Source organism: Bos mutus, chromosome 17 (assembly GCF_027580195.1).
Source record: "Bos mutus isolate GX-2022 chromosome 17, NWIPB_WYAK_1.1, whole genome shotgun sequence".
NCBI lineage: Eukaryota > Metazoa > Chordata > Mammalia > Artiodactyla > Bovidae > Bos > Bos mutus.
The window spans coordinates 16667248-16693656 of NC_091633.1; the positions used below are offsets into that span (position 1 = coordinate 16667248).

A 26409-nucleotide genomic window follows, 5' to 3' on the forward strand; every position below is an offset into this window, starting at 1 on the left:
GTAGCATCTTTCTGCCATCTGATTAAAAGGAACCCTTGAACCAGCTGTCCTTTTTGGGCTGAGTCATTCAGAAAGGAGAGAAATCCATCTGAAACTTCTGATCTCAGAGATGAAATCCTAACTTGGCAAATCTCCCATTGTTAGGCATTGCAATTAGCAAATGACCCAGGGCCGGTAAAGAGATGTTCAGATGTGATTTAGTAAGAGCGTGGTTGCAGTAAGCACTCAGAATATGTTTGCAATCAATTTGCCGTATACACAATATGCTACCAGAGCAATCTTTTGTGTATGCAGTTGACCTTTTTTCTGGCAATCTTGTCCTGTAAAGAAGAGTGAAATCCTCCATTGCAAATCACAGGCGCTCAGGAATTGGCTCTAATTTGCATGCTGACAAAGATATTAACTTGAGGGGGGTGGGTGTTGATAATACAACATGTCCTTTTGTCTGAAAGGTAGTTCAAAATCTGTGTTGTGACTACAGTTGACTGAAGTTCAATTACTGTAATAAATGTATTCCAAATTTCATCTCAATTGCATTTGCATTTTAATGAATGATTCTCACCTTCTTGTCAATTTGGCAGCCAGGCTAGATTTATTAAGTTATTGTATAAACAGGGCATTCTAATGCGGGAATTTAAATGCAAAATATTTGCTCGGCCACATTTGAACTGGGGCTGCGTTATTAATTCGTCTGCAGGGGTTGCCTCAAAATTCAAGAATTTAAGGACCGTGTTTCAGATACCTCCATTCCATCATGTTTGCCCTGTCCTCCTCTGAAATCGATCTGTCTGGGTGGGCTGACAAAGCAAGACGTGAGCCAGCCAGATAAAGTGGGCTCTCTAAGCGTTCAGACTCCACAAGCTGGGAAGAAACTGATTTATTTGCTATTATTTGAAAACAGTAAAATTTGTTAAGTGAAAATTTCCCACGTAGGCAATTCCCTTCTGGGAGAGCAGGACATTCCTGAAATCAGATTGCCAAGAGTGTTTGTTCATCTTAATGTCATTCCGCCTTCCCCGTCGAAGCTCTCCTGGCTTTATAGTCCCATATTTCTTGCAGGCAAAGACAGAAAATGTGAGTGAAAACCAGCTGGATGCAGAGCCATAATACCATTAAAAGTTGTGTTGTTGTTGTTTTTTTTAAGTACATCTGGACTGTTAATTTTTAACAAAGCAATTTGCAGTGGTTAATCCCATGCCCCCCATAATAGAAAGGTTGAACGTGAGTTTCTCTCCCTGTCTCCTAACTCCAGTACTCCACAGCTTCCTGCCAGGCCCGTGTGAAAAGAACAGAGGCTGTCTGTTTTAAATGACCATCAGTTTCTTCAAGGCTCTGGGGATGGAGGCTGATTCAGGTAATGGGAGACTCAGAAGAGCAGAGTGCCCTCAGAGAGTGAGAAATGGCTGCCACAGCTATGCTCGAAGAACTTGCTGAGATGAATCGACTGCTAGTGTGGGTCAAAGTTTTATTTCAAACTTGTACCAAGGGAATCAGGCTTCTAATAAAGCCAGTTTGAAGATTTCTTTCTGCAAGAGTTTTGTTGTTTTTTTAATAAAAGGAATAGGACAGCTAAACCAGTGTGCCTCAAACTTCTATATGTATATGAGTCATCTAGGGGTCCTGTGAAAATGCAGACCCTTATTCAAGAGGTCTGAGGGGACACCCAAGATTCTGCCTTTCTAACAAGCTCCTGGGTGTTGCTGATGCTGCTGGTCCAGGGACCATACTTTGAGTAGCAAAAAGCTAGATAGCATCACTCAAGGGTGGAATGGCTTGGTAAAGATTACCAGTCGTGTTACAAGGCTGACGGGCCAGGTGTGTGGGTAAATCTAACAACCAGAAAGGACTATTGATCTCATAGAAAATACCAGAAAATTGCACAGCTTATCAGATATGCTATCAATAGATACTTCTCTGAGGGGGCTGTTGATTACCTTATGCCCTAAGTTCTGTGCCACATCATCTCTTCTCAGGTCTGAGACATTATTTTCTCAGTGCCATATTTTGTCATATCTAATAGGCACATTTTTCACATTTTAACATCTCTGTACTAGACATACAACATACAGTCATGTCCTAATTGACTTTTCATGGGTTTTTCCTTCTTTTGGTTCATAAAATGACGTCATGTCTTATAACAAATGATGTATCTGTCAGCTATTTTCACCACAATGCTGTGTAACAAGCTACCCTGAAACTCAGTGATTTTCAGTAAGTATTTCTTCCTTGCTTATACATCTGTGGGATAACTAATTTGGTTGACTTAGGCTGAGATCAGCTGGTTCAGATCTGTTCCATAACTTTTTTATTCTTCTGGGGTCAACGAAATAGTGGGTTTTGTTCTTGTCATGGACCCAACTGAGCAAGCTTATTTCAAGCTTCTGTTCAAGTCATACCTATAACATCCCATTGGCCACAGAAGTCACATGGTGAAGCTCAAAATCAGGATGCTGGGTGTACATTCCACCCTTGAATGTAGGGAAGCGGGGAAGGGGGGACGGAGGGAGTATCTGGTGAACAATGACCTAATCTGCTGCAGGTGGTGACTTGGATTGGATTACACATGGCCTAAAGAAGGAACATGTACGCCACCAGTTTCTCTTCTGAGGGCCTACAGGTGAACCCTGTGCAATAAGAACAGCCCAGAGATACATAAACTTGAAGCTTTAAAGCTCTCCACTGAATAGTCTGGTGTTTGCAGCATATGCAGGTGGAGAGAGAAATCCCAGAATCAGCCCTGGGGGTTCCCAACCGTTGCTTGCTACTTTCCAGCCACTATGACCCTCATTGTTCACTTAACTCTTCCTTCTGTTTTCTTAACAGCAGATCACATCACCCTCTCAGGACTGCTCAATGAGTTGACAGTAGTAATTATAGTACCCCATCATTGAGTCCTAGGTACGAGACACTACGCTAAGCTCTTTACATCCGCTGTCTCATTTAACCCTCCCAGCAGCCCTTGGAGGCAGGAATGACTTTTTTCCTCATTTGGAGGTGGAGAGACTGTGGTTCAGAGAGCTTTAAAATCTGCCTAAGCAGGTAGCAGAGACCCACCCCATCCAGAGGCTGCCCCTCCAAGCCTCAGCACTGCATCCACTGGCTCTCAGGTCAGAAGGTGTTTGGAGGGAAACCCGCCCCTTCAGTCTGACTCAACTGAGCCCCAGGAGACTATTCCTATTGTCATACTGCATGTTTTTCATTCATCAGCTCACACAGACTCCCGTACAGAGAACGTATGTCCCTTAAATGTAAAAACCTTCTCCACTGCATCAGTGAAGAGGAAGTGGCTTTGGATGGAGGAAACTTTCCATTCTATAATCTGCTTCTTCCTCTGCTTGCCTGATGCAGTTAATTATTTGCCTCCCCATCACTCCTCTTGCAATGTTAGCCGGGGGAGTTTTACATTGTGGGAAGCAGTGAGCAGGAGGCACTGGGTGAGCGGACTTAAAGGCGGAAACTGCTCTTCCCTGCAAATACCTCCCTTCCCGCAAATAGCCTAGTAATCAGCAATAATGATGAAGAAAATAGAGGGAACATGCAAGGGAATTAAACAAGAATTTGATAAAATATTAAGCAGTTTTAAATGGGCTTCCACAGCAGCAGGGGTGCACTTCACAGCACGTGGAATGAACAGCCCACAGTCCTGAAGTTCCCAGAATAGGCTGGTGGGTCTGACCTGAGGGCCCAGACACTTCCCCCCAACCATCACCACAGACACACACACACACACACACACACACTACCCCCGGCCACCTCTGTTCATCTCTCAACCAGTTCTTTCCAGAGGATCTAACAGCTGGGAGTCTGGCTGCCTTGCTTGACAGAAGCTGCAATTCTACCAGAAAACTTGCTAGATTCCTCAAACTGGCCACCACCAACTCCCCTAGTCTCTTCTGGGAGTTCACCAGTAAGACAGGCATTCTTCAATACCCACATCCAGAGGTGTATTGCAGACTTGGCTTTTCACAGTGTCCTCCTTATTCAGATCCTTGAAAGAAATCTCTTCCTCTTCCACCTGGAATGGCTAGCCATTACCCAAACAGCTTTTCAATGTCTCATGGTCATTGGGAATCACATGAGGGATTGTGTTTCCCTCTTTGCATTGGCTTCTAGGATGCTCAGGGCCAAATCTGTGTACTAGCTCGTGTGTCATGAGATTTGATACTTGTCTTACCTGATCTTGTTTTCTTATTCATCACGTCTCCTGCCCTTCTCACTTTTTAAATTGTCTGCCCCTAATCCTTTTTGGAATAAGGGCATAAACAAGTCAAATAAATTTCTTGCCAAACTCTTAATCTCTACTTTAGTAAAAATGAGGTAACTTAGATGTAGAGGTGGAGTCTGTGAATTCTTTGAAGATGCGTCCTTCACTGTAATGCCAGTGCTTGAACAGAACTTGACACGTTGTAACCGCCTAGCACAGACTCTGAGGCAAAACAGTGTCGGCTCAGGGCTTGGCACATGATACTCAAGCCCCTTTTGTTTGCTGTGGTGTGGACCATCAGCCTGTCACTTATAAAATTTATAAGAATTTTGTTAAACCTTCGCAGTCAAAGAAAACAAAGAGTTAGGCTGTTCCACGTGTAGGTTTAAATATGTGATCATACTGTACTTCGTTTGCTAGGGCTACCGTAAGAAAGGACTATAAACTTGGTGGCTTAAACAACAGAAATGTGTCGTCTCAGTTCTGGAGGCTAGAAGTGCAAGATCAAGGGATCAGCAGGATGGGTGTCTTCTGACTCCTGAGAGAGAAACTCTGTTCCATGCCGCTCTCCTAGCTTCTGGTGGCTTGCTGGCCATCTTTGGCATTCCTTGGCCTGCAGAAGCATCCAGGCCTTCACTGACCATGCGGTGGAAATGGCACTAACCCTTCCACCAGCCCTGTCTCTCACTCTCCCTTGTCCCTGCTTCAGGCCTCCCAGTACTTAGCGTGTCACCTGCAGTTCACTGCTTTGTTTCGTGTCTGTCTCCACCCCCTGGAATAGGAGCTTTGTGAGGACCAGGATGCTGTGAGCTGTTTTGTTTGCTGCTGAATCTCAGCACCTAGAGTAGCTCCTGGTGCACAGTGGGTATTCAGTACATCTTTGTTGAATAGTTAATAATGATGCAACTGTTTAGGCAAACACACACATTTGAAACTGGGTGTGAATTAGTGCTATGACGGGTCTGACTTCACTGTTTTGAAATTTATTTCCAGTTGAAGGATAATCGCTTTACAATATTGCTTTGCTTTCTCCTTCTAAGGAGGTTGGCTTGCCTTTTTGGAGGTCTGGGGTCTTCAGCTGTCCTTTAGAAGTGGTTCTGTAGGAGTTCCATCTTCTGATGAGTTTGTGGGGAGGCAGGTGATCTCCTCATCTTACTCTCCACCATCTTTTCCATTCTTCTGACTTCATTGTGTGACCGTTGATGCTTTTGAGCTGCCCAACCCCCCTTCCCTCTGCCCCACGTCAAGGGTGAGCCTTATAATAAGAAACCCAAGGTGCTCCTTGTTTGTTGCTGGAGAGACGTTCAGTCCCCACACAAAGGACCCGTCATCCCAGCCCTACTCCCACAAAACCCTAAGCCACCCCTGCTCTGCCCAGAAAGCCTCACAATGTGAGTTGTGTCATTTCATACCTTTGTGCTGGGTGTATGGTGACAGTCTTGACCTCTGAACCAAATTCTGAGCAAAGAGGCTCCATGAAGTAACATAATCATGAAACAGCGTTTGCTGTCATGCCAGCCCCAGCTCCCAGATTAGCTCTGCATTTGCTTTGTTTGTGCCACATCAAGAAAATCCTCTTTTGTGGAATTGAAGGGTTGCACATGGTTAGGGTTTTCCTATCAGCTTATCTGGCAATCTCAGGGTGCTCTTTGATGAGTGGGTTCAGAAGCTTGAAAGTGAAACAGAGGAGCATTTTTGTTTCAAATGTGAATTCCACCTCACATCAACTGCTTGCATCTCTAAAAACCCCAAATGGACAATTCAGGGCCAGTTATGTATAATCTGGCTTCACAGTCATTTGGTTTTGTGCAGTTTTATGCATGAGGAACCTGAGAGATTATTTTGCTGTGACAAGAACGTGGCTGGACAGATGACACCTGATCCTCGCCTGCCAAATTTTTGTGAAAATTTCAAATTGTTCCTATGAGATAGATGCTATGATTAACCCCATTTTAGAGATTAAGAATGTGGCATGTAGCGTAGAAATTCAGAAAAGTGTACGAGTTGAGAAGCAGGGTCTACACTTAGGAAAAGATTGCCAGTGACCTTCCAGTGACATACGTGTATGGAACTCAAATACCACATGTCGAGGAATCTAAGACAAACCATGACAAACAAAACAAATAAAAATACTGCCAATTAAATCGGTCCTCAAGGGTGTGAATTGTTATTCTCATTTCATAGTACCTAGCAGAGTGCCTAGCACATAGCAGGCACTCAATAAGTATTTGTTGAGTGGTGGAACCAAAACCTGGAGAGGTTAGATAATTTGTTCAAGGTCTTTGGTAGGAGGTGGTCTTTGGTAGAATTCAAGCTTAGGGTAAGTAACTCTGTGACTTTGGAATTCTAAAGACAGGAAGTCTCCTGCTACTGGGCCTGAGAGTGTCCTTCAGTTAACTGTCAGTCCCAAGATAGTAAGACATTGCCTTGATAGCCAGCCCATCTTCCTCCCTCTTTCTTTTCTTCAGCACCTTAATTCAGTGGGTGAAGATTGGCCGTGGATACTTCACCATCCTGAAGGAGGAGAGTGCCTTGAAAAAGAGGCAGCAACAACTGGAGAAACTAAAAGAGGAAGAAAGAAATAAATTCCAACCAGCCAAAAGGCTGTCAGATATCCAGTATGGGGATTTGGTTCTGCCGTAAGTAGACCTCTGTCGCTGCAGCCCCGTGGCCTTGGAAAGGACCATTGAGAAGGAACACTGACTGGTTGGGTTGAGGGGTGGCAGCTGTCTCGCATGGGAAGCCCCTTCTTAGGCTGGTGTCTGATGACTTCTTTCAATCTGACTCAACCTACTTCGCCAGCCTCACCTTCAGATATTCAGTGATCTTCTACTACACATGTCCGTTCTAGTATCCAGAGCCAAGAGCTAACCAAGAAATCTTGCAGGTCCCCAGATGTGCTTCTTTCCCTTTTCTTCCAAGGTTTATCCCTACCTCTAGGTGTTTTCTTATGCTGTTCCCTGGGCCTTAAATGCTGTTCCCTACTACATCCTCTCCCAACTAAAGTCCCACTTATCCCTTATCCTTACAAGCTCAGCTTAAATGCCACCCTCTCCTGCAGCTTCCCGGATTTCAGCCCCACCACCTCCAAAATCCATTCTGGACTCTCTTGAGTTCCCATACTGTGTTTGTATGCTACTTTGTTTCATTACAGATCAATATCCCTGTTCTAGACCTTCTCCTGAAACCTGAGATCCTAGTTTCCACCCAAAGCAAGTGAACCAAAAAAAAAAAAAGTTTGTTGTGGTTTGTTGAATACAGTAGCCTCCCCCTTTTTGTAAACATCTCTCCTCTGGTTTGGAGAGGACCATCAACAGACTGGAACATTATGAAATACCCAATCATGTAACAATAACAATCATGCTAATAATCACAATTTATAATGGGTGTCTGTCTACCATGTGCTTTGTGCACATCTTTCTGTCAAATTTTCAAAATGTTCCTATGAGATAGATCTCCCCTTTTAGAGATTAGGAAATGGCAACCTACTCCATTACTCTTGCCTGGGAAATCCCATGGACAGAGGAGCCTGGTAGGTTACAGTCCATGGGATCTCAAAATGTCAGACACAACTGAGCGACTTCACTTTCTTTTCACTTTTAGAGATTAGGAATGAGGCTTAGAGATGCTCTCATAATTCCCATTATTGAATTATGGAAAGCATCCCCTAAGTCCCAAACTGAGTAACACCAACATTCATGGATTTTGCCATTCTGCAGAAACAAGCTCCAGGGATACTTCGCTTGGGCAGAGCGAGCAAGGCATAAATCAGGGATGGGAAGGAAATGCTACAGCAGGAAGAGAGGAAGTGTTGGGTTGGCCCCAGTTTTCCATAAGGTGTTATGGGAAAAACCTGAATGAACTTTTGATCAACCCAATATATGGGATAGAAATGGCCTGCCACTGTACCCACTGTCCTGTTAAAGCAATGGGCTCAGCCCTGGCTCCACATCAGTCACCTGGGTGCTTCTCAGACCCATTCCATCAGACTTTCTGGGGGTGTGGACATAGCCTTTTTCAAAGCTTCCCTCAAGAATTCCCATGTGGAGCCAAGGTTGAGAGTTACTGTGCCAGAGTTGGCTTTAGGAACCCAGGTTGCCACGCTGGTGCCTAAGAAGGAAATGGGATCCCCAGCAGATAGTCCCTTTCTTCTGAACCACTTCCCAAATTCTGTTCTTCCCAATCTTTCCGACCCAAAGATTGAACCCTCATCTCTTGTGTCTCCTGCGTTGGCACGTGGATTCTTTACCACTCCACTGGAGAGCCCTCTTATTAACATAAAGAAATATGAATGTGTGCCTCTTAAAAGCAATAGTCCTGTCAGTGGAATCGCACGGTACGGGACCTTTCTGTGTCTGGCTTCTTTCACTTACCATAAAGTTTTGAGGTTCATCCCAAACAGAAAGCAGACTGGTGGTTACCAAGGGTTGAGGAAGTGGGGCAGATAGAGAGTGGCTGCTTACTGGGTGCAGTGTCTCCTTTGGGGCTGATGAAAGTATTTTGGCACTAGATTCAGGTGATGGTTGTACAACCACTGGCTCAAATGCCATTGAATTGCAACCTTTGAAACAGTCCATTTTATGTTATGTAAATTTCAACTGAAGGGGGAATAAAGGGAGTTCTCGTCTGGGAGGCCCTGGAGCCGGGGTGGGGGGTCAGGCCGGACACTAGTGGTTGCCAATCCTCTTAAAGCTCGAGGTTCCCTGTAACTGTTGGGAACCCTGAGTGTGGACCACGAGGGGCTGGTATAGTTCCAGTCATCTTCCCCCTGAAAATGTGCCCCTTGGGAACCACACTTATTGTAAGGAAGGTCTCTCTCCTCTTTGATTCCTCATTTGTACAGACTTCTGTTTTCCATCCCCCTTGCCTTGTGAAACTGTCAGAACGAAAGTTAACCTTTCATAGCTTGACAAACATCCTTAGCACCAAAGCAGCACTCAGGCTGCCTCACCTTTCTAGTGGTCTCCAGTCTCACTCCAGTTTTGGCTAAGAGATTCCCACTTTGCTGTCAGCTCTTTGACACTTTATTAAAAAGAATATTTTGTCCAACAGTTTTGGTTATTTATAAGCAAAGGGTTGGTCTAAATAAACTAGCCCACCATTTGTGCATTTATTTAAGAGGAGAGAAAATATCTGTGACTTACAGCCCCCGCCCCCATACCTTCCAGGGAGTGAGCATCCCAAGGAGAAGCTGCCTTTGGCGAGCAAAGGGTATTCAGATGAACACACAGATACAGAGGAAGAGCACAAAGGCTTCCCGGATAGATAGAATGGGGACATTCAGCAGACAGGCCAAGGGTGTGAGGAGAAGGGACCCTTGGGAAGAGAGAAGAGTGAAAGGGCAGCCATCACAGGGTGAGAACAGAGATACCTAATGAGGGTTTTTATAAGGTTTTACCTCAGAGTATGACATGTAAGGCCTTCCCTGGTGGCTCAGTGGTAAAGAATCCACCTGCAATGCAGGAGATTGAGGAGATATGGGTTCAATCCCTGGTTCAGGAAGATACCCTGGAGGAGAGCATGACAACTCACTCCAATATTCTTGCCTGGAGAATCCCATAGATAGAGGAGCCCAGTGGGCCACAGCCCATAGGATCACAAAGAGCTGGACACGACTGAAATGACTTAAGCACACATGCGTGAGAAATGTAAATCTATTTCTTGGTTTCCCCACAAGATCTTCAGTAAAATATTCATGGCCCCTTAGTGCATTGTAGTCTTAGACCTTTATCTTGGCTCCCCAGTAAGTGTAGGGGTGAGAAAGGGGGACAGTCTCGACCCTGGCCCAGTCTCATTGTACAGCCAACCGTTTAGGTATTGAAGACCTACTGTATGCAGGCCTTCTGATGGCACAAAGATGTGAAAAGGGTGGAGGAACAGCCCCCACCACACATGATGCTGCAGCACAGCACCACGGGGTGCACCCAAGGCCCCCTGAAGTGTGCCTGGGGGAGAGGAGAACACTCCTCCTGTGTGCTTCTCCTTGGCTCTCATGCCGTGATCACACTCACACTTCTGACACAGATGTGTGGGCTTTTCCCCCACACCAAGCAAATGTCTGTGACACCAGTGGGGTATCCCACCATCCTGTTCAGTTCTGATGCTTCCCACATCAGAGCCCACAGGTTAAGGGTTCACTCCCACAAGGTGACCCCCCACATCAGATACCAGTCACTAGCCCCAGGTTATCACCTGACCAGCCAGCTATAAATCAGGGTTCTCATGACCTCCTCTTTTGAGTCTGATCATTTTCTAGAGTGGCTCACAGAACTCAGGGATACACCGACTTACATTTTCCTATTTCAGTTCAGTTCAGTTCAGTCGCTCAGTCTTGTCCGACTCTTTGCGACCCCATGAACTGCAGCATGCCAGGCCCATTTATTATATAATAAAGAGTACAGATGAGCACCCAGATAAAGTACATCGGGTGAGATCTGGGAGGGTCCCAAGCACAGGAGCTTCTGTCCCCATGGAGTTGGAGGGTTTGCCATCCTCCTGTTGGTTGGATGTGGTTACCAACCCAGAAGCTCTCCAAACCCCTTACTTCTGGGATTTTTATGGAGGCTTCATCACATAGGTATGAACTGTCGTTAATTCAACGTCTAGCCCCTCTCCCCTTCCCAGCGAATTCCCAGCTTCTAATGGCTCAGTCTTTCTGGTAACCAGTCCCTATCCTGAAGCTATCCAGGAGCCCACTCCGAGTTGCCACATTTGAATAAAAAGACACCCTGGTCACCCAGGAAATCCCAAGAGATTTGGGAACTCTGTGTCACGATCCAGGGTATAACACCAAATATTAGAACAAGAGCTGTTCCCGGTGCTCTTGTATCACTTAGGAAATTCCAAGAGTTTTAGGAGCTCTGTGCCAGGAACTGGGGGCAGAGACTGATATATAGATATACATACAGATATTTCTATTATTTCACAGTGTCCAGCCCCTTCAGTTTTGGAGGTAGAAAGGAAATCTGGAAAGAATTCCCCAAAATGTGGCTTTTGAGCAGGACCTTCAGTACTCAGTGGGAGTTTGTTGGCTTACACAAAAGAAGTGTGGTTATACCCTGCTGTTTCAGTCCACCAGAAATCCTGCAGCCAGCATGCCTGCTTAGAAAGGCCAGGGCTGGAGGAGGAAGCTGTGATGGTGTTTATCTTTTGCCAAAAATCAGAAATGTGATTTTCAGAGTGAAAAAAGAAAAGCAAGAAATCCATGGCCTGAGCCACCACCATCCAGCCACTCAGTGGACCCTAATGAAGTGTCCTCATAGGACCTTGAAGGGACACAGGATAGACAAAGCCACTCAATGAACTGAGGGAGTCTCACCCTTTCTGTAAAGGTCCCAAGAGCTCGGAGCAAATCTTGCCCATAGTGTCACCTAAGAGCCCAGTGACACTCTTTGAGCCTGGTATTTCCAGTGACACTAGCCAGCTGGCAGCCTTTCTCTAGAATAAAGAGAAGGCATGAACTCGTGGCTCTTTTTTGGGAGAGGTTTTTTCTCAGATTAACAGGCACGCGGACAGGCACTGGGGAAGGTGGCCTCTGTTAAGGACCCTTCTATGACCATTTCAATAGTTCAGTTATAACGTTTGCACATGGTCATTAATCCATGGTTGCAGAACACAATCCTTCCCTCTCCAATCCATGTTTCAGTGTGCATGACGTGGTTTATTTAAAGTTTAATAAGTTTAAATATGCATGAGATCATGCTTCTCATAGACATTGGTCTGGTTATGTCTTACCCAGTGGATTCTATAAGCTGTGCAGTGCTGGTTATTAAAGTAAAACTGGAGGCTATTATTGCACATAGCCATCAGATGCAGGTGGGGAGGCAGGTGTTATAAAATAGCACTGGGAGATGATCCATACCAGCATGAAGTAGTGGGTAAGAGCACAGGACTGAGGTTCAAGTCCCAACTTTGCACATAACAGCTGTTTAACTTTGGGCAAGTCACTGTGCCACTCTGAGCCTCCTCTCTCTCTATACCCTTATTAACCTCACCAAGCTCTCAAATTTGTTGTGAGGATTAAATAAAATAATGCTTAACATAGAGCCTGGCATATGAGACATGCCTAGTAATTGCTAGCTGTTATTACACAGTGAAATGAATTTGATCTCTCTGGGCCTCAATTACCTACAACCCTCAGATCTATGGCTAAAAATCTCAATTTCCAGGCAGGCTAGAAAGTATCTCACATCTAAGAGCTATGTTCTATAAATATACTTCCAATCACAGAATTATCAAAAATACAAGTGTTCATTTAGAACTGCTTTTTTAACACAGTATTTGATCCTGTGTATTATAAAAGTAAAAGGGATTAAAAGGAATTATCCCCCCTTCTCCCCATCACCCCCCACCCAGATCTAAGACCATAGGGTAAGTTCTTTCAGACCAAAGTTTTAAGTCTGACAAACTGTGTAGGGAAGAAAGAAAATCAAGCGTGTCCCCAAAGATTCCTGCCTGCACGCAGTCTTTCTCACTGTGTTCAGTGACCTCATTTCTCAGCTGCAAATTCAGCTGAAAAAGGTGAAAAAAACAACGAGTAGAATTTGTCTTATTATTGCAGTTGAGAGGAAACATAAAACAAGAAATTAAGGAGTGTAAAAGCTGGGTTAATTTCCACATATTCCAAACTACTAGGGGACTCCGTGGAGCCAGTAAGACTGCAAGCATCAATGTATTGGCTTGTGGTTTCCTCAGCTCTAGGGCTGAATTAAGAGCCTATGGAAATGGAAATGTGAGGACCTAGATTCTGTTCCTATTTATTTTTTTGGTGTGCCTTGCGGCTTGCGAGATCTTAGTTCCCTGCTAAGGGACTGAACTCCTGCCCCCTGCATACTGGGAAAGTCCCCTTATTCTGGTCCGACTCTTTAGTTAACTCTATGACCCAAGGATTGTCCTCAAAGTCCCAGGAGGAAGGTAGTAAATTCCTAGTGGGTGCTCCCACTTCACCTCTTCTGCCTCCCTCCGTCTCCTTTCCCCATGCTAAGCCAGAGTTTTCTTTCCAAACGTAAACTGCTGCCAGTTTAAAATCCTCAACGGCCACCACTCTTTATAAGATGAGGACTGGAAAAGTCTGAGCTGGGGTTGCGAGGCTCTGGACAGCCTGGCCCTTGGCTTCCCCTCCAGCCACACTTTTCCCCACCTTCCCTCTTCCACAGGGCCTCTCGCCTCGCCCTCTGCCTACTTAATTCCCATTCAACCTGCAGATCTCAGCTCAATATTTACTTTTGTTCCAGTTACTGTTGCCGTGAGCAACCACTCCTAAACCCATTAACTCCAGACAGCAAACATCTATTTCACTCACACATCTGCCATTTGAGTGGGGTTCAGGGCGAAGGATCATCTACAGAACCAGCTGGGGTGGCTCAGAGTGAGTGTCTGTTTCCAAGAGGGCTCATCCATGTGAGTGGCACCTTGGGGCTCCTGTCACTCTGAGCTTGGCCAGGACTGAGCCCAGCAGCCTTGGTTCTCTGCCACCAGGAGGCTCTTCACAGCCTTCCCGCCTCCCCTCAACCCTCGGCACCCCGCCAGCATGCTGGTGGCTAGGAATTAAGAGTGAGCCTCCCAAGACATAGAACAGAAAAGCTACCAGTTCCTGGAGCCCGGGCCCAGAAATGGGCATCATGCTGCTTCTGACATGTCCTATCGGCCCAGCCATTCACAGAGCCAAGATTTCAGAGAAATGGGACTGTATATTATAAAGCCACCCTCCCACTGAAAGAGACTTGGGGCATATATTTCTAAATTGATACAGCTCCCTCCGGATAGTATTCCCAGACTCAATCCCAGCCAAATTCTCTGTTTGGGGCTGTCCGAGCACCATTCACGCTCCCACTGAGTCTTGTCTCAACTGTGTTTGTGTGAAGCCCATCTCCCCCACGAGGCTCTAAGCTTCAGAGGGCAGGGCTGCTTCTGTCTCCTGCACCACTGCACCCACAGCCCCCAGCACAGAGATGTTTGATCACTGTGGATAGACATGAATGAATCAGGGAACCTGTCAATGATTCAGTCAATGTTTAAGTGCTCAGGCTGAGAAACTACAAGGCTTTAAAGGAACACGCAAGTAGCCTGAATATGCAGGGCAGGCTGGGAGTGAGATGCCAGGGGCTCTTAAGTCTTGAGCAACCCAAGGGGCACCCACCTCCTGCGCAGATGGGCAATGGTCTTGATCTTGGACCCCACCCACCTCTTACCCAGAGTGGCAAGAACTTTACAGTCTCCATCTTTGTGTGACATCTCCCAGTTTTACAATATAGACAACTGATTCCATTATGCACACAGTAGGCTTATTAAGGTGTGTCTGTGGGCTCGGTTTGGTCATGGGCAAAAAATATTTGCCCTATGACTCAGGCATGCCAAAATTAAGGGTAAAAAAAGACTGTTTTCTCTGACTGAAATGACTTGCTCCATATGGTGCTGAAAAAAACACAAAACTTACCTATGTTATTAAATGTAGCTTGATATTTTTCACTTTTTGAAGCAGTCTTTTTCAGAAAAGTGTCTGGGCTGATTCACGTCTCTGTAAGCATCATGTCCCCTCCTTTCCTGTGATGGTTTTGGCTTCAGAGGAAGCCCCTGTGTTCCCTGTAGGGCAGGGAATGGGCTTTGGAAGAGGTGTGCCTGGTCATGGCTGATCTTTGGGGGCACACTTGTGCCCACTTCTGAAGTTCGAGATCCCCGCATCTCACGGCGGATTCATCCAGCTGGTGAGTCAGCAGTCTGGAGGGTTGGGAGAAGTCCCTTTAAGGAGAGGACCGCAACCAAGAACCACTGACTGCAGGCAGCTCCTTCCCTGTGTCCATCCTGTCGTTTCCACTTCTCACCATCCCCATTGCTCAGACCCCGGCACAAGCCACCATGCTGTCTCCAGCTGAAAGTATCGCAGCACTTCTCACCTGTCTCCTGGCCCTCTTCCCCTGCCATCGGCCATTCTCAAAACAGCAGCCAGAGGGCTCCTCTGTAAGAGGTCACATCATGTCTTGTTTCAGTTCAGAATCCTTTACTGTCATTCACAGAAAAGGTCAGGGTCCTCACACTGGTCTGCAAAGCCCCTGTTTTCTCTGCATCCCTGCCTCTCTCCTCTTTCTGTTGCTCACTCCACTCCAGCCACACGTGCCTCCTTGCTGTGTCTAAAACATACTCCTGCCTCAGGACATTTGCACCTGTCACTGCCTCTGTCCAGAAGGCTCTGCCCCCAGATGGATGAATGGCTCACTCTCTTCCACTGCAAATTCTTATCAAATGTCACCTTCTCAGTCATGCCTGCCCCAATCATTCGGTTTAAGATTGCAGCCCCTAGCTCTCCCAGCCCTACTGAACTCCCTGCTCTTTTATTCTCCCCATAGCACGTATCACTTACTAGTGGGAGTGAGGGGGTGGGGAACAGGTCAGCAAACTCCAGCCCCTGAGCCCCCAAGCTGGTTTGGTAAATAAAGTTTTATTTAAACCCTGCCATTAACTTACTGTTTACATCATCAATGGCTTTCATGGTAGTAAGTAGTCAACATGTGGACTGAATGCCCTACAATAGCATAACTGTTTGTTTAGTGGGATAGGAAAACATATCCAACCCCTCATCTAGTATATCAGTGTACCACACAGCTGCCTGACTAATCTTATGTGTTCTCTCTGCTCGTTCACAAGAATAGATGCTCCATGAGAGAAGGGGGTCTTACATGCTCTGATTACTGGCTGCATCTGGGACCTTCACCTTTCCAGCTGAAATTACTGGCTGGTCCATAGTCGGTGCCTAGTGATATTTGCCAAATAACCCCTCGCGAAAGATGTGGGCAATTAAAACTGCTCCTTGTCGTTCGCTCTGCTTCTGCTTCTGCTTCAGCACATACGGGGATGAGAAGACAAAGAAGGCAGTGGCTGAAGTCATCCTGCGACCATTCACCCCCATGCACAGCTGCATCATTTCGCCCTCGCTGCCCGAGGCCCACATGTAAGTAGTCTCACTTCGGGCTTGTTTGCTTCACTGTTTTATCATTCGCAGCCAAGGTCAAATGACTCAACCAGCTAACAGTCATTGGGAGCTATTCCTTTGTCCTCTTGAAAGGGACAGGGAGCCTGGGGCCAGCAACACTATGTGGCATATAAAAATAACAGAAAGCAGACATGGTGTCTCAGAGCTAAATGGCAATCCAGCTGGGACCAAGTCATTCCATTCCTTACCAAGCCAGACGCTCTAATGTCAAATAGTTTGCAAAGCCTGATAAAATCTATCTGCAACGCACGCCTGGCGGATGTCTCACCTGAGCCTCTAGGGACACGTTTTCCCCAAGACTCAGGTAGTTATTTCCCAGAAAAGTCCCCACTGCCGTCTGAGCCAACCCCAGGTACAAACTCATCATTGCATAGTGTAACAGGGGCTCAGCAACCCTCCAGGGAATACTCAGGCTTTCCAAAACCTTGACATCTCATTCCCTCCTATTTATTCCAGAGAATTCTCAGCCCAGCTTTTCCTTTCTCACTAGTTAGCCCTTTTCAACTGGGAGATTTCAGGGACAGAGTTTAAGGCAAGACTGCTCAACCTCAGCACTATTGACATTCAAGGACAAATAATTCTTCGTTGAGAAAGACTGTCCTGTGCGCTGTAGGATGTAGGATACTGGGCAGCGTCCATGGCCCCCACCCACCAGATGCTAGTAGCCAACCCCCTCCCCAGCTCTGACAACCAGAATGTCCCCAGGCATTGCCAAATCCCCCTGGGGGCACAATCACACACAGGCACCCCCAGCCCCTCCTGTAAGAACCACAGCTTTAGGGCAATGGGCATGGGGCAGTGGATTCTAGACTTCTCTTTCTGCTCATTTGTCAAATACTTGTTAGGTCCCAAAGGCATGCACAGTAAAAATGACTCTACCGACTGCTCTGGTGGGCCCTGTTCCACTCAGTCCTCTCAGCAGCGCTTTTGTACAGGTATCTTATTAGCCTGTCTCTGCAGATGAGAGAACAGAAGCTCAGAGAGGTATAGTAGCCTGCTCAAGGTCACAGAGTTCAGCATGTCACTGCACTGGGGTGTTAAGCCAAGTGTGTCTAACTTCAGAGCCTGATCTCTCACCACCATCTCTCACCACCACACACTACACAGAAGGTATATCCCAAGGTTTTACCTCTGAGGAGCTCATGATGTATTTGGACTACCAGGTGTCATGTACTTATAGAGTAAAGTAATGGACTGAAATCCTAGACAATGTGGCAAGTCATTAATAAGAGCACGTATTTGTGGGTGGATAATGCCACCATTACCAACACTGCTGACAACATCATCACCATCATCATCACCAGCACCATTGACCGTATCACCATCCTCTTCATCACTGTCGTTATCACCATCAACACCATGTATTTGGACACATTCCTCTCCCTTACTAGTATTTCCACTTTTCATGAGCCCCCCTCCCCACTTTTCTCCTATCTCCCTTTGATGGATATTATGACTGGTTTCATCACAGACTTATTCATTTAGGGACATTCCAACTGGCTGCCTCAATTGGATGCTCTCAAAACATCTCTTTACAAAAGTAAGTTTTGCAGTTTCTCATAATGACCCTTGGAAACACTTATACTTCCATATGTCTCTCCATGGACAAGGCTTCTGAACCCAAATGGTGTAAATCAATGGTTCTTAGGCTTTTACTTGGATCTGAATCATTTGGGGATCAGGACTTGGGTGAGGGGAATGGCAAGGTAAGGAAATGCCTGGAAAAACACGTATTCCTGGGTCCCAAAATCCATTTCCTTTGATCTGAGCAAATAGAGGTTTACATCAGTTGCAGAAGTGACTGGACTTTTTTGCTCATCTTCCTTCAGTGCTAGATGGGGAAACTGAAGCCCAGAGAGAAGGCAGAACCTGCCAAAATTCTCACAACATTCTCACAAAATTCTCCTGACTTTAAAATCAGACCTTTGTGTCAAGTTTGTGGGACGATGAGGATGGTAGTGGTGACGATCACAGTGGTGGCTGTTATTTGTTATGGCCTAGAACAGGGATCAGCAACCTCTTTCCTAGAGGGAAAAGGGACAGGCAGTAAATATTTCAGGCTTTGCAGACCAGATGATTTCTCTGGCACCTGCAGACAGGTATCTGTGGGGGATTGGTTCCAGGACCTTCTGCAGATACCAAAATCTGTGATGCTCATGTCTTTTATGAATATAAATGGGAGTAGTATAGTCAGCCCTCTGTATCCACAGATGCAGAGGGTCGGCTGTACTTTGTCGTTGCAGCGTGAAAGTTACAGTGAAGGAATGATGTGGCTGTGTTCCAATAAAGTTTTATTTGCAAACATAGGCACACACTCCTGCAGTAGACTGAAGGCTGCAGGCCTTCTCTTCCTTGGCTATTAAAAGGCTCTGGCTGCATTTGAAGACTATAACAGTAATATGTTGCTGTATGACAGAGCATCTCAAAGTAGAGTAGCTTGAAAGAGCAACTGTTTATTGTTCAAAGTCTGCAGGTCAGCTGAGTGGGTCTGCTTGTCCGGATCAGTTCCGCTGGTCCAGGCTGGGCTTGCATGTGTGTGGGAAACTGGCAGCAGGCCCATCCAGGGCAGCCTCACACCCAGGTCTGTTGGTTGGTTGGTGGCTAGGGTGACAGGAGGGACCATCACTGTCATCATGCAGCATGCTAGCTGGACTTGTTCCATGGCTCTCAGGAAGGGCTCCAAGGACGAGAGCCTGAGCACTCAAAGCCTGTTAAGGCTTAGGCTCAGAATGGACCCAAGGACCTTTCCACTGTGTCCGACTGGCCAAACAAGACATCAGGCACACCCAGATACAAGGGATCGAGGAAAATGAAGATTCTACCTCCTGATGTGAGAGATACCAGATCACACTGTAAAGTACATGGATGCAGAGAGGGGTGGAGAATCCAGGCAATTTTATCATCATTGTACCACAAAGCATTGGGCAGAGCCTGCTGGGTCAGTTCTCAAATTCCAAGTCTTCACAGCAGCTGAGGTGGATTTCAATCCCAATAGGAGTGATCCCAGAACCGGCTGAAAATTCTAAAATGACTATATGGGGATCAGTTCAATGATGCCAAGGAAGACTGGATACTTTATCTTAAAAAAAAAAAAAAGAGAGGGAGAGAGAGATGAGATGCTGTCTGCAGGAAAGAGGAGAGCCCGTCCTTTCCTCTCAGAGCTGACTGGACTGTCCTTACAACCCTTCCTAAGCAACTGTGCCTGCAGCCACTCTCCTGGTTTGCCCTCGACAGTCAGCATGGGGTGCCTTATATGCATTTTCTGATTTCTCTTAGTAAAAGGACAAAACATAGCTTTCTTCTCAGGGATGTAGATGCCCACTGTATTCTGGTTGGTGTGGCCATTTCAATAGAGTGGGCTGCTTATTCAGGTACACGGACCCCTGGGAGCTCTCCCAGAGTTCTGACCACTAGGATTTTAGAAGCAGGCTTTGTGCACCCTGGTTAGCGTTTCCATCTATTATGCCCCACGTTTAAGAAAATAAATGCTTTCTTTTTAAATTTGATAACATTCAAGATATTGTGCTTTGACCTGACAGGCAATCACTATAAAAAAGGAACAGTTTCTATCGAGCATGTTTCTGGGGACTCTTTCTTTCTGTCTCTTTGTTTTGCTGCATGTGAGATGAGAGATCATTGGGTTTGAGACACTTCATTTTTTCAGTAAGACCTGATTTTTTTTAGAGCAGTTTCCGGTTTAGAGTAAAATTGAGTGGAAAGTAGAGATTTCCCACTTACCTGCTCCCTCTGCCCGGCCTCCCCAGTGTGTCCATCCCCCGCCAGAGTGGGCTGTTTGATAGAACTGATGAACCGACAGTGACGCCTCACAATCACCCACAGCCCCTGGTTTACATTAGGGTTTGCTCTTGGTGGTATATATTCTGTGGGTTTAGACAAATGTATAACGACATGTATCCATCCATTCATGTATTATTCAGAGTATTTTCGCTGCCCTAAAAATCCTCTGTTTACTCTGCCTGTCCTTCCCTCTCCCACCCCCAGCCCCTGGCAACCTCTGACCTCTTTGCCCGTAGTTTTGTGCTCTCCAGAACATCATGTTGTTGGAAGCATGCAGTGTGTAGCCTTTTCAGATTGGCTTCTTTCACTTAGTGATACGCTTTTGAGACTTCTCCTTGGCTTTTCATGGCTTAATAGCCCATTTCTTTTTAACACTGAATAACAGTCCATTGTCTGGTTGTACCACAGTTTATTTATCCATATGTCTCTAAAGGTTACTTCCAATTTTGAGCAGTTATGAACAAAACTGCTGTAAACATTTGTGCACGCATTTTTTAAGGCACTTTTTATAAATGGAAAAAAAAGGTCCAGACCCTTTGGGTGAAATCCTGTTCTGCTGAAAAGGGAGGGAGGGCTCTGTCCTGTAACAAGAGACATCAAATTTGTGTTGATGGTTAGAACACAGATTCAGTAACCAAGCTATCGGGGCTCAGGTTCCAGCTTTGCCATTTGCTGCCTTTTTGACCTTGGGTCATTTCCATGACCTCAGTTTCTTCTTCTGAAAAATGGGGATACTGATAGTACCTTCCTCAAAGTGTTGTTACAAGAATGACTTTAATTAGTGGATGTAGAGCAGTTAAAACAGTGTCTGGCACAGAGTAAGTGCTCTTTGGGACATGTTTACTATTACTGTCTTTTTTGGTTGTTGCCACTCTCCTTTGCTACCTCTGTGGTTGTACACATAAGAATTGTGCCCAGATTTTCAGCTCCAGAAAATGTCAGATCCAAACCAGTTTATTCCCACCATATCCCATTTAGTAACAGAAAAGTATTGAGCCTACTCTGTGCCTGTGGTAGACAGTACTCTGAAGCTCGCTGGTTGTGGGCTGGGGAGACAAGTAACAGGCAGTTATGAGGCAGCAGGGACACAATGTGTACGGACAAAGGGACACATTGGAAGGGTAGGGAGGCTTCAGAACCTCCTCAGAGAGAGGAGGCTAGAGAAATCAAGGAAGGCTTCCTGCTGGAGGTGACATCTGAGCTGAGACCCAGTCACTGAGAGGCAGAGGAGGAGGAAAGGGAGTGTGTATCAGGAGCACAGAACAGTGCTGAACGCCTCACCTCACCTTCACTGGAATGATTACCACCATCATACAGATGAGAAAACTGAGACTCAGGAAAATTAAGTACTTTGGCCAAGACCACAAAGCTAGTAGATGGCACAGCTAGGGTTTCAACACAGTGCAGAGAGAGTACGGCAAGCTTGTGCTACTGAGCAGAACTGCACCAGGCTGCAGATGGCAGCACAGTGTGGGCAGGGAGACTCGAGGCTGAGCAGGGGGACAGTCTCTCCCATGTGAAGGGGTGTTGGTTTGCCAGGGCCATCATAACAAAACACCATAGACCAGGTGGCCCAAACATTCCCAAACAGAAATGTATTCTTTCACAGTTCTGGAGGCTGGAAGCTCAAGACCAAGGTGCCCACATATTGGTTTCTCCTGAGTCCTTTCTCCTTGGCCTCACATAGTCTTTCCTCTGTGAGCATGCGCTCTAGTATTTGTGTGTCACAGCTCCTCTTCTCATAAGGACACCAGTCAGATTGGATTAGGACCCACCTTAATAGCCTCATTTTAACTTCATCACCTCTTTAAAGGTACAGTCACAGTCTAAGATGCTAGAGATTAGGACTTCAGCTTGTGAATGGAGGGGGACATCATGCATTTAGATGGTTTAGGGAGTTTGAAGATTTTAAGCAAGGGAAGGAAAGGGCCAGCTTTGTGCCTGTTCCTGTCCTTCGCAGAAATGAATCGGAGGCTCACCTGCTCCTTATCCCCCTGTGCTGCAACAAAAAGGGGGTGTCTGCACAGGGTCAGGCACATGGCACAGCCACTGCTACTGTTGGCACCCAGAGCTGCCAACATGCACTTACCCTGGGGATCAAGATGGTATAGGGAGGAAGAGAAAGGGGAGGAGGACTGTGGACTTGCAGTTTCTTTAAAGCAGAAGGGAAACAAAGGAAGGAAGGGGCTTAGCAGAAAAAGAGAGAGAGAGAGCGCTGCTGACTCTAGTTTTCCTAATACCTGTGGACACGTCCACCCCAGAACATGGGGGCTGTGAGTGGGGTGCCTGGAAGCAGCTCCCCTGCAAGCTGAGTGACTTTCTGGGATACCCCTGGGCCAGCTCACACTTGAGCCCCAGGGCTGAGGTTCCACCTCGGGAGCCAGGCCTTCCTGGAAGCTGGAGGGTGGATGCTTGCATGCCCCTCTGAGCACGAGGCAGGAACCCTGGGGAGCATCGATCAAGCCAGGAGCAGTTTCAGAGAAGAGCACTTACACAGGTTCTAATGGAGGCATCTGGCGCATTAGTGTAAGAGGAGGAACCAGGCAAGGAGGGGCGGCTAGTTAGGATTCCCCCTCGTTTCCAGGAAGAATGCAGGCAGTGAATTAACCCTGTGCCAACCTTGCTCAGGGTGGCCACTGCACTGGGCCCAAACCAGCACCTTAAACCGAGCTCAGGTCCACAAAAGAACAGTCTCTGGGATTAAACAGATGTAGGTTCAAACCCTCACCAATCCTAGTGTGACCTCGGGTGGCTCACTTTGCTTCTCCAAGTCCCTTGTCTGCAGAAAGGATGGTGTAGAGGCGCCCTTTTATAGGGCTGTTGGTGGCGTTAAATAGGATATTCATCCCATCTCTGTCAGCAGCAAGCTGTGTGACCCAGAGCACACTGATTGCCCCTCACTAAGCCTCCGTTTCCTCTTCTCTAATATTCGTATATGATTTATACCCAGCAGGGTTTAGGGAGAATTAAATACCGTGTTAGATGGTTAGGTAGCATCACTGACCCAATGGTCATGAATTTGAGCAGACTCTGGGAGGTAGTGAAGGACGGGGAAGCCTGGCGTGCTGCAGTCCATGGGGTCGCAGAGTCGGACACGACTGAGCAGCTGAACAGCAACAACAAACCCTGTGTGTCAAGTGTCCTTCTCAGTGTCCGGCTCATCGTGATACAAATTGCCCCCAGTCACAAAATATGGGGTAGACCTATTCTTAAACAGTGTCTTGGTTACACTTCCAAATAATGTATTCAGTGTGGTTTTCCTCAACATCCAGCTACATCTGGGGGCAAAGGATTTATAAATTTAAAGCAGTGAGTCCAGTTGTTAACTGGAGTAGGGGGAAGGGAAGAAGTACGATAAATACACTAGTTTCCCTGTGTTGCCAGACGTTTCAGACACTGCTAGGATATTTATTGTATTTTTATCGGATGAATAGTTGGATGTCCATTTCCTTCAGTCCTCTTGTTTGCCTGAGTCAAGACCTCTGCCTTTAGGGCCCCTCCTTTGTCCCTTCCTGCTGTGCATGCCGACTCCCAGCAACTGGTCATCTCATGTCTGATCATGGTTCTGCCACCTGGCCCAGTGACCTGCACAAGCCCCCCACCTCTGAGCCTCAGATCCCTCACCTGTAAAAACGGGCATAAAACATAGCTCAGGAGCCCATTGCAAAACTTTACTGCTGTGCACAGGAGATAGTGCCACACACCCAGAGCCTGGCGACAGCTCTCCAGCCAGGAGCCAGCACAAGTCCTGTCTCTGTCGCCACCGTTGTGAAGAATGTTGCTCTAACAGGATGCCCCTGGGCTCCTGCCCTCTGTCTTTGCAGCGAGCCCATCTTCCGCCAGCTCTGCGTCCTCCACTGGCTCCTGGAGGCCCTGACTATTGACCACAGCCACTATACCATGAAGCCTGTGATCACCTGCTGGAATCCCAAGTAGGTCTCAACCCTTCTACCTGGGTGATTGGCAGGGCAGAAGCTCCTGTGGGTTCCCCCGTCCTTCTCCTGTTTTTTTGGGGTGGTACCCCACTCCAGTACTCTTGCCTGGAAAATCCCATGGGCAGAGGAGCCTGGTAGGCTGCAGTCCATGGGGTTGCGAAGAGTCGGACATGACTGAGCAACTTCACTTTCACTTTTCACTTTCATGCATTGGAGAAGGAAATGGCAACCCACTCCACTGTTCTTGCCTGGAAATCCCAGGGACGGCAGAGCCTGGTGGGCTGCCGTCTATGGGGTTGCACAGAGTCGGACACGACTGAAGCGACTTAGCAGCAGCAGCAGTAGTAGGTTGCTTTAGGAGTTCTATCCTGTTGGGTCCAAACTGCAGCAGTGAGAACCCTCATGTGGACACCCTCCCAGCATCTCTCCCCAGTTCCACGTGCAGTGACATGTGGGAAGTTCAAAATCAGTCAGCCAGGGCGAGAGTATTCACACCACAAAAACTGGCTGGCCAGCCATCCCAGCCCAACCCAGCACAGCTAGGTTCTCTCCTGCCCTCTTCCTGGATCCTGTCTCCCCGCACTGTTCAGCATCTGATCCTCTTCCTATTTTCCTTCTGTCCCCTTCCCATCTACTCTTCCCATTCTCCATGTTTTTCCCCTTTCTCTGAAGGTTTTGTCTTCTCTCTCTCTCTTTTTTTTAGTATATATTGAAAACTGTTTCTCCACTTGGACCCAGGGAATATTCTGTGTTCAGGTCCCAGGAGCAGCTGCTTTGCTCAGGCAGATGCTCCAGCACCTGTTATCTAAGCCATGAGAAGTGTTAGATGCTTCTCCACCAGAGGGCAGGGCTCCTCAGCAGCCTTGAGGCCACTGTCGCAGGAATTGCGTGGCACATACAAGGCAGAGCAAGGAACAAGCAGGCGTGTAAGGTTTTGTTTCTTTAGGAGAGTCAAGTTGTCTGCAAGAACAGAACCAGAAGAGTTCTTGTAAGGATTAAGCAAGATAAAGTATGTAGAACATTCAGCATGATGTCTGAGGACACAGTGAGTGCTCATTAAATGATAGCTATTCAAGATCAAAATCCTGATTTTAAAGAGCAGTAAGGAATGTGACTGTCAATACCATTGAGACTTAGGGCAAGGGAAGAAATACACCTCTGAGCAGAATTTTACCAATGGCTGAGAGCTATGTTCACTGGGGGAATGGAAAAACATACAAAGAGATGGAGAGGGAGGGGTGGAGAAGGTACATGAGTTCAACCCAAATCTGGTTGCAAAGATGGGCAATCTAGGGAATGACCCCACGAGGAAAATACCAAGTCTTCAATTCTCCTGCCTGAGATTTTCTGAGTTTCCACTATCAAGCAGCAAGCATCTCCTGTTACTGAAGTGCTTGAAACATAAACCCTGAGTCCTGACACCACCATGCATTTTCCAGAAGGAAACATCCATCCTCTGGGACCTGTAGTTCCCAGAGGTTTCATTTCTATTAGAAGTAATGATGGCTATAGGTCTAGTCCCTGCCCCCCTGATTTTATAGAAAGAAAGTGGGGTGATTCAGTACCTCAAAGTGGGCTTTCTACAGGCAGCAAAATTTAACTAACTGGCAGCAGGAGTGCTGCAAACATGATCTTTGTTCATCGCAGGAAGATCCCATATTTGGGTAGATGGGTGGATGGTCGGGAAAGTGGAGAGATGACAGATTTTAGGATGTCCTTCTGAGTTGTGTCTGAGTCTCCACTTTATTTAGAAAGGAAAAAAAAAAAAAAAGATCTTCCCGATTTCATCATGTGGCAATAGAAACACATTATCATTTTCTAGTATCCTCATTAATTCTACTTCTAGCAAGAGTTTATTTCAATTGACAAGATGATCAGGTCCAAACAGAGCAGAAACAAAGCCTTCAATAATGAATGCGCCAGTTACCCTCCTCTGAGAGATGGAAGCTTCTGTTTAGGGAAAGTAAGACTTGTTTTATACATGAAGGCCCACAGATTTTTATTCAAACCTTTGGGGCCAGCTGCATTTCAAAATTGTGGTTTTTTTTTTTTTTTTTTTTGGCATTTTAGAATGGAAATATGAGACAATATACCATATAGAGCATTTTACTCCCAGAGGGAACTAGGACAGCACCCTATTGTCAAACATATTTCTGCAGAAAAAAAAATGAATGTTTACACTAAATGGATACTCGAGGTAAACAAAGGTCATCAATAGTCTTCCATCAGTTCAGATCATGTTTTGCTGCCAAGTAAATTATGAGTTTTTGTTTTGTTTGTTTTCAAGACCCTTTGGATTTTGGAATTGAATAAAGGGTTGTGAACTCATATTGGTTTTATTCTTATTAGAGGCTCACTTTCCAAGGACTGACTAGAAATGAGTGGACCTTTACAGAGAAGCAGACAAGACCCGGTGTAAGCAAGCACTTCAAGCCTTAGTGACACCTCTTCTTAGTCCCACTCAGTGGGAAAGAACAGGGCAGACC

General features: G+C 46.4%; 1 protein-coding gene across 8 annotated transcripts in view; it reads left to right on the forward strand.

Moving 5' to 3' along the window:
* The window catches only part of CCDC60 (coiled-coil domain containing 60), a 177229-nt gene that overhangs the window by 113007 nt on the left and 37813 nt on the right, over positions 1-26409 (forward strand). For 5 of the 8 annotated variants that reach the window (XR_011467445.1, XR_011467442.1, XR_011467443.1 and 2 more), the window contains 3 exons: positions 6673-6843; positions 16041-16148; positions 23813-23920. Coding sequence is in view for 1 of the 8 variants with exons in the window: in XM_070386131.1 (XP_070242232.1) it covers positions 6673-6843; positions 16041-16148; positions 23813-23920 (387 nt within the window). In the remaining 7 variants the exon portion in view is untranslated. Of the gene's footprint in view, positions 1-6672; positions 6844-15849; positions 16149-23812; positions 23921-26409 lie in introns of those variants that run through there. The other 3 variants (XR_011467448.1, XR_011467447.1, XR_011467446.1) reach the window with 3 other exon arrangements.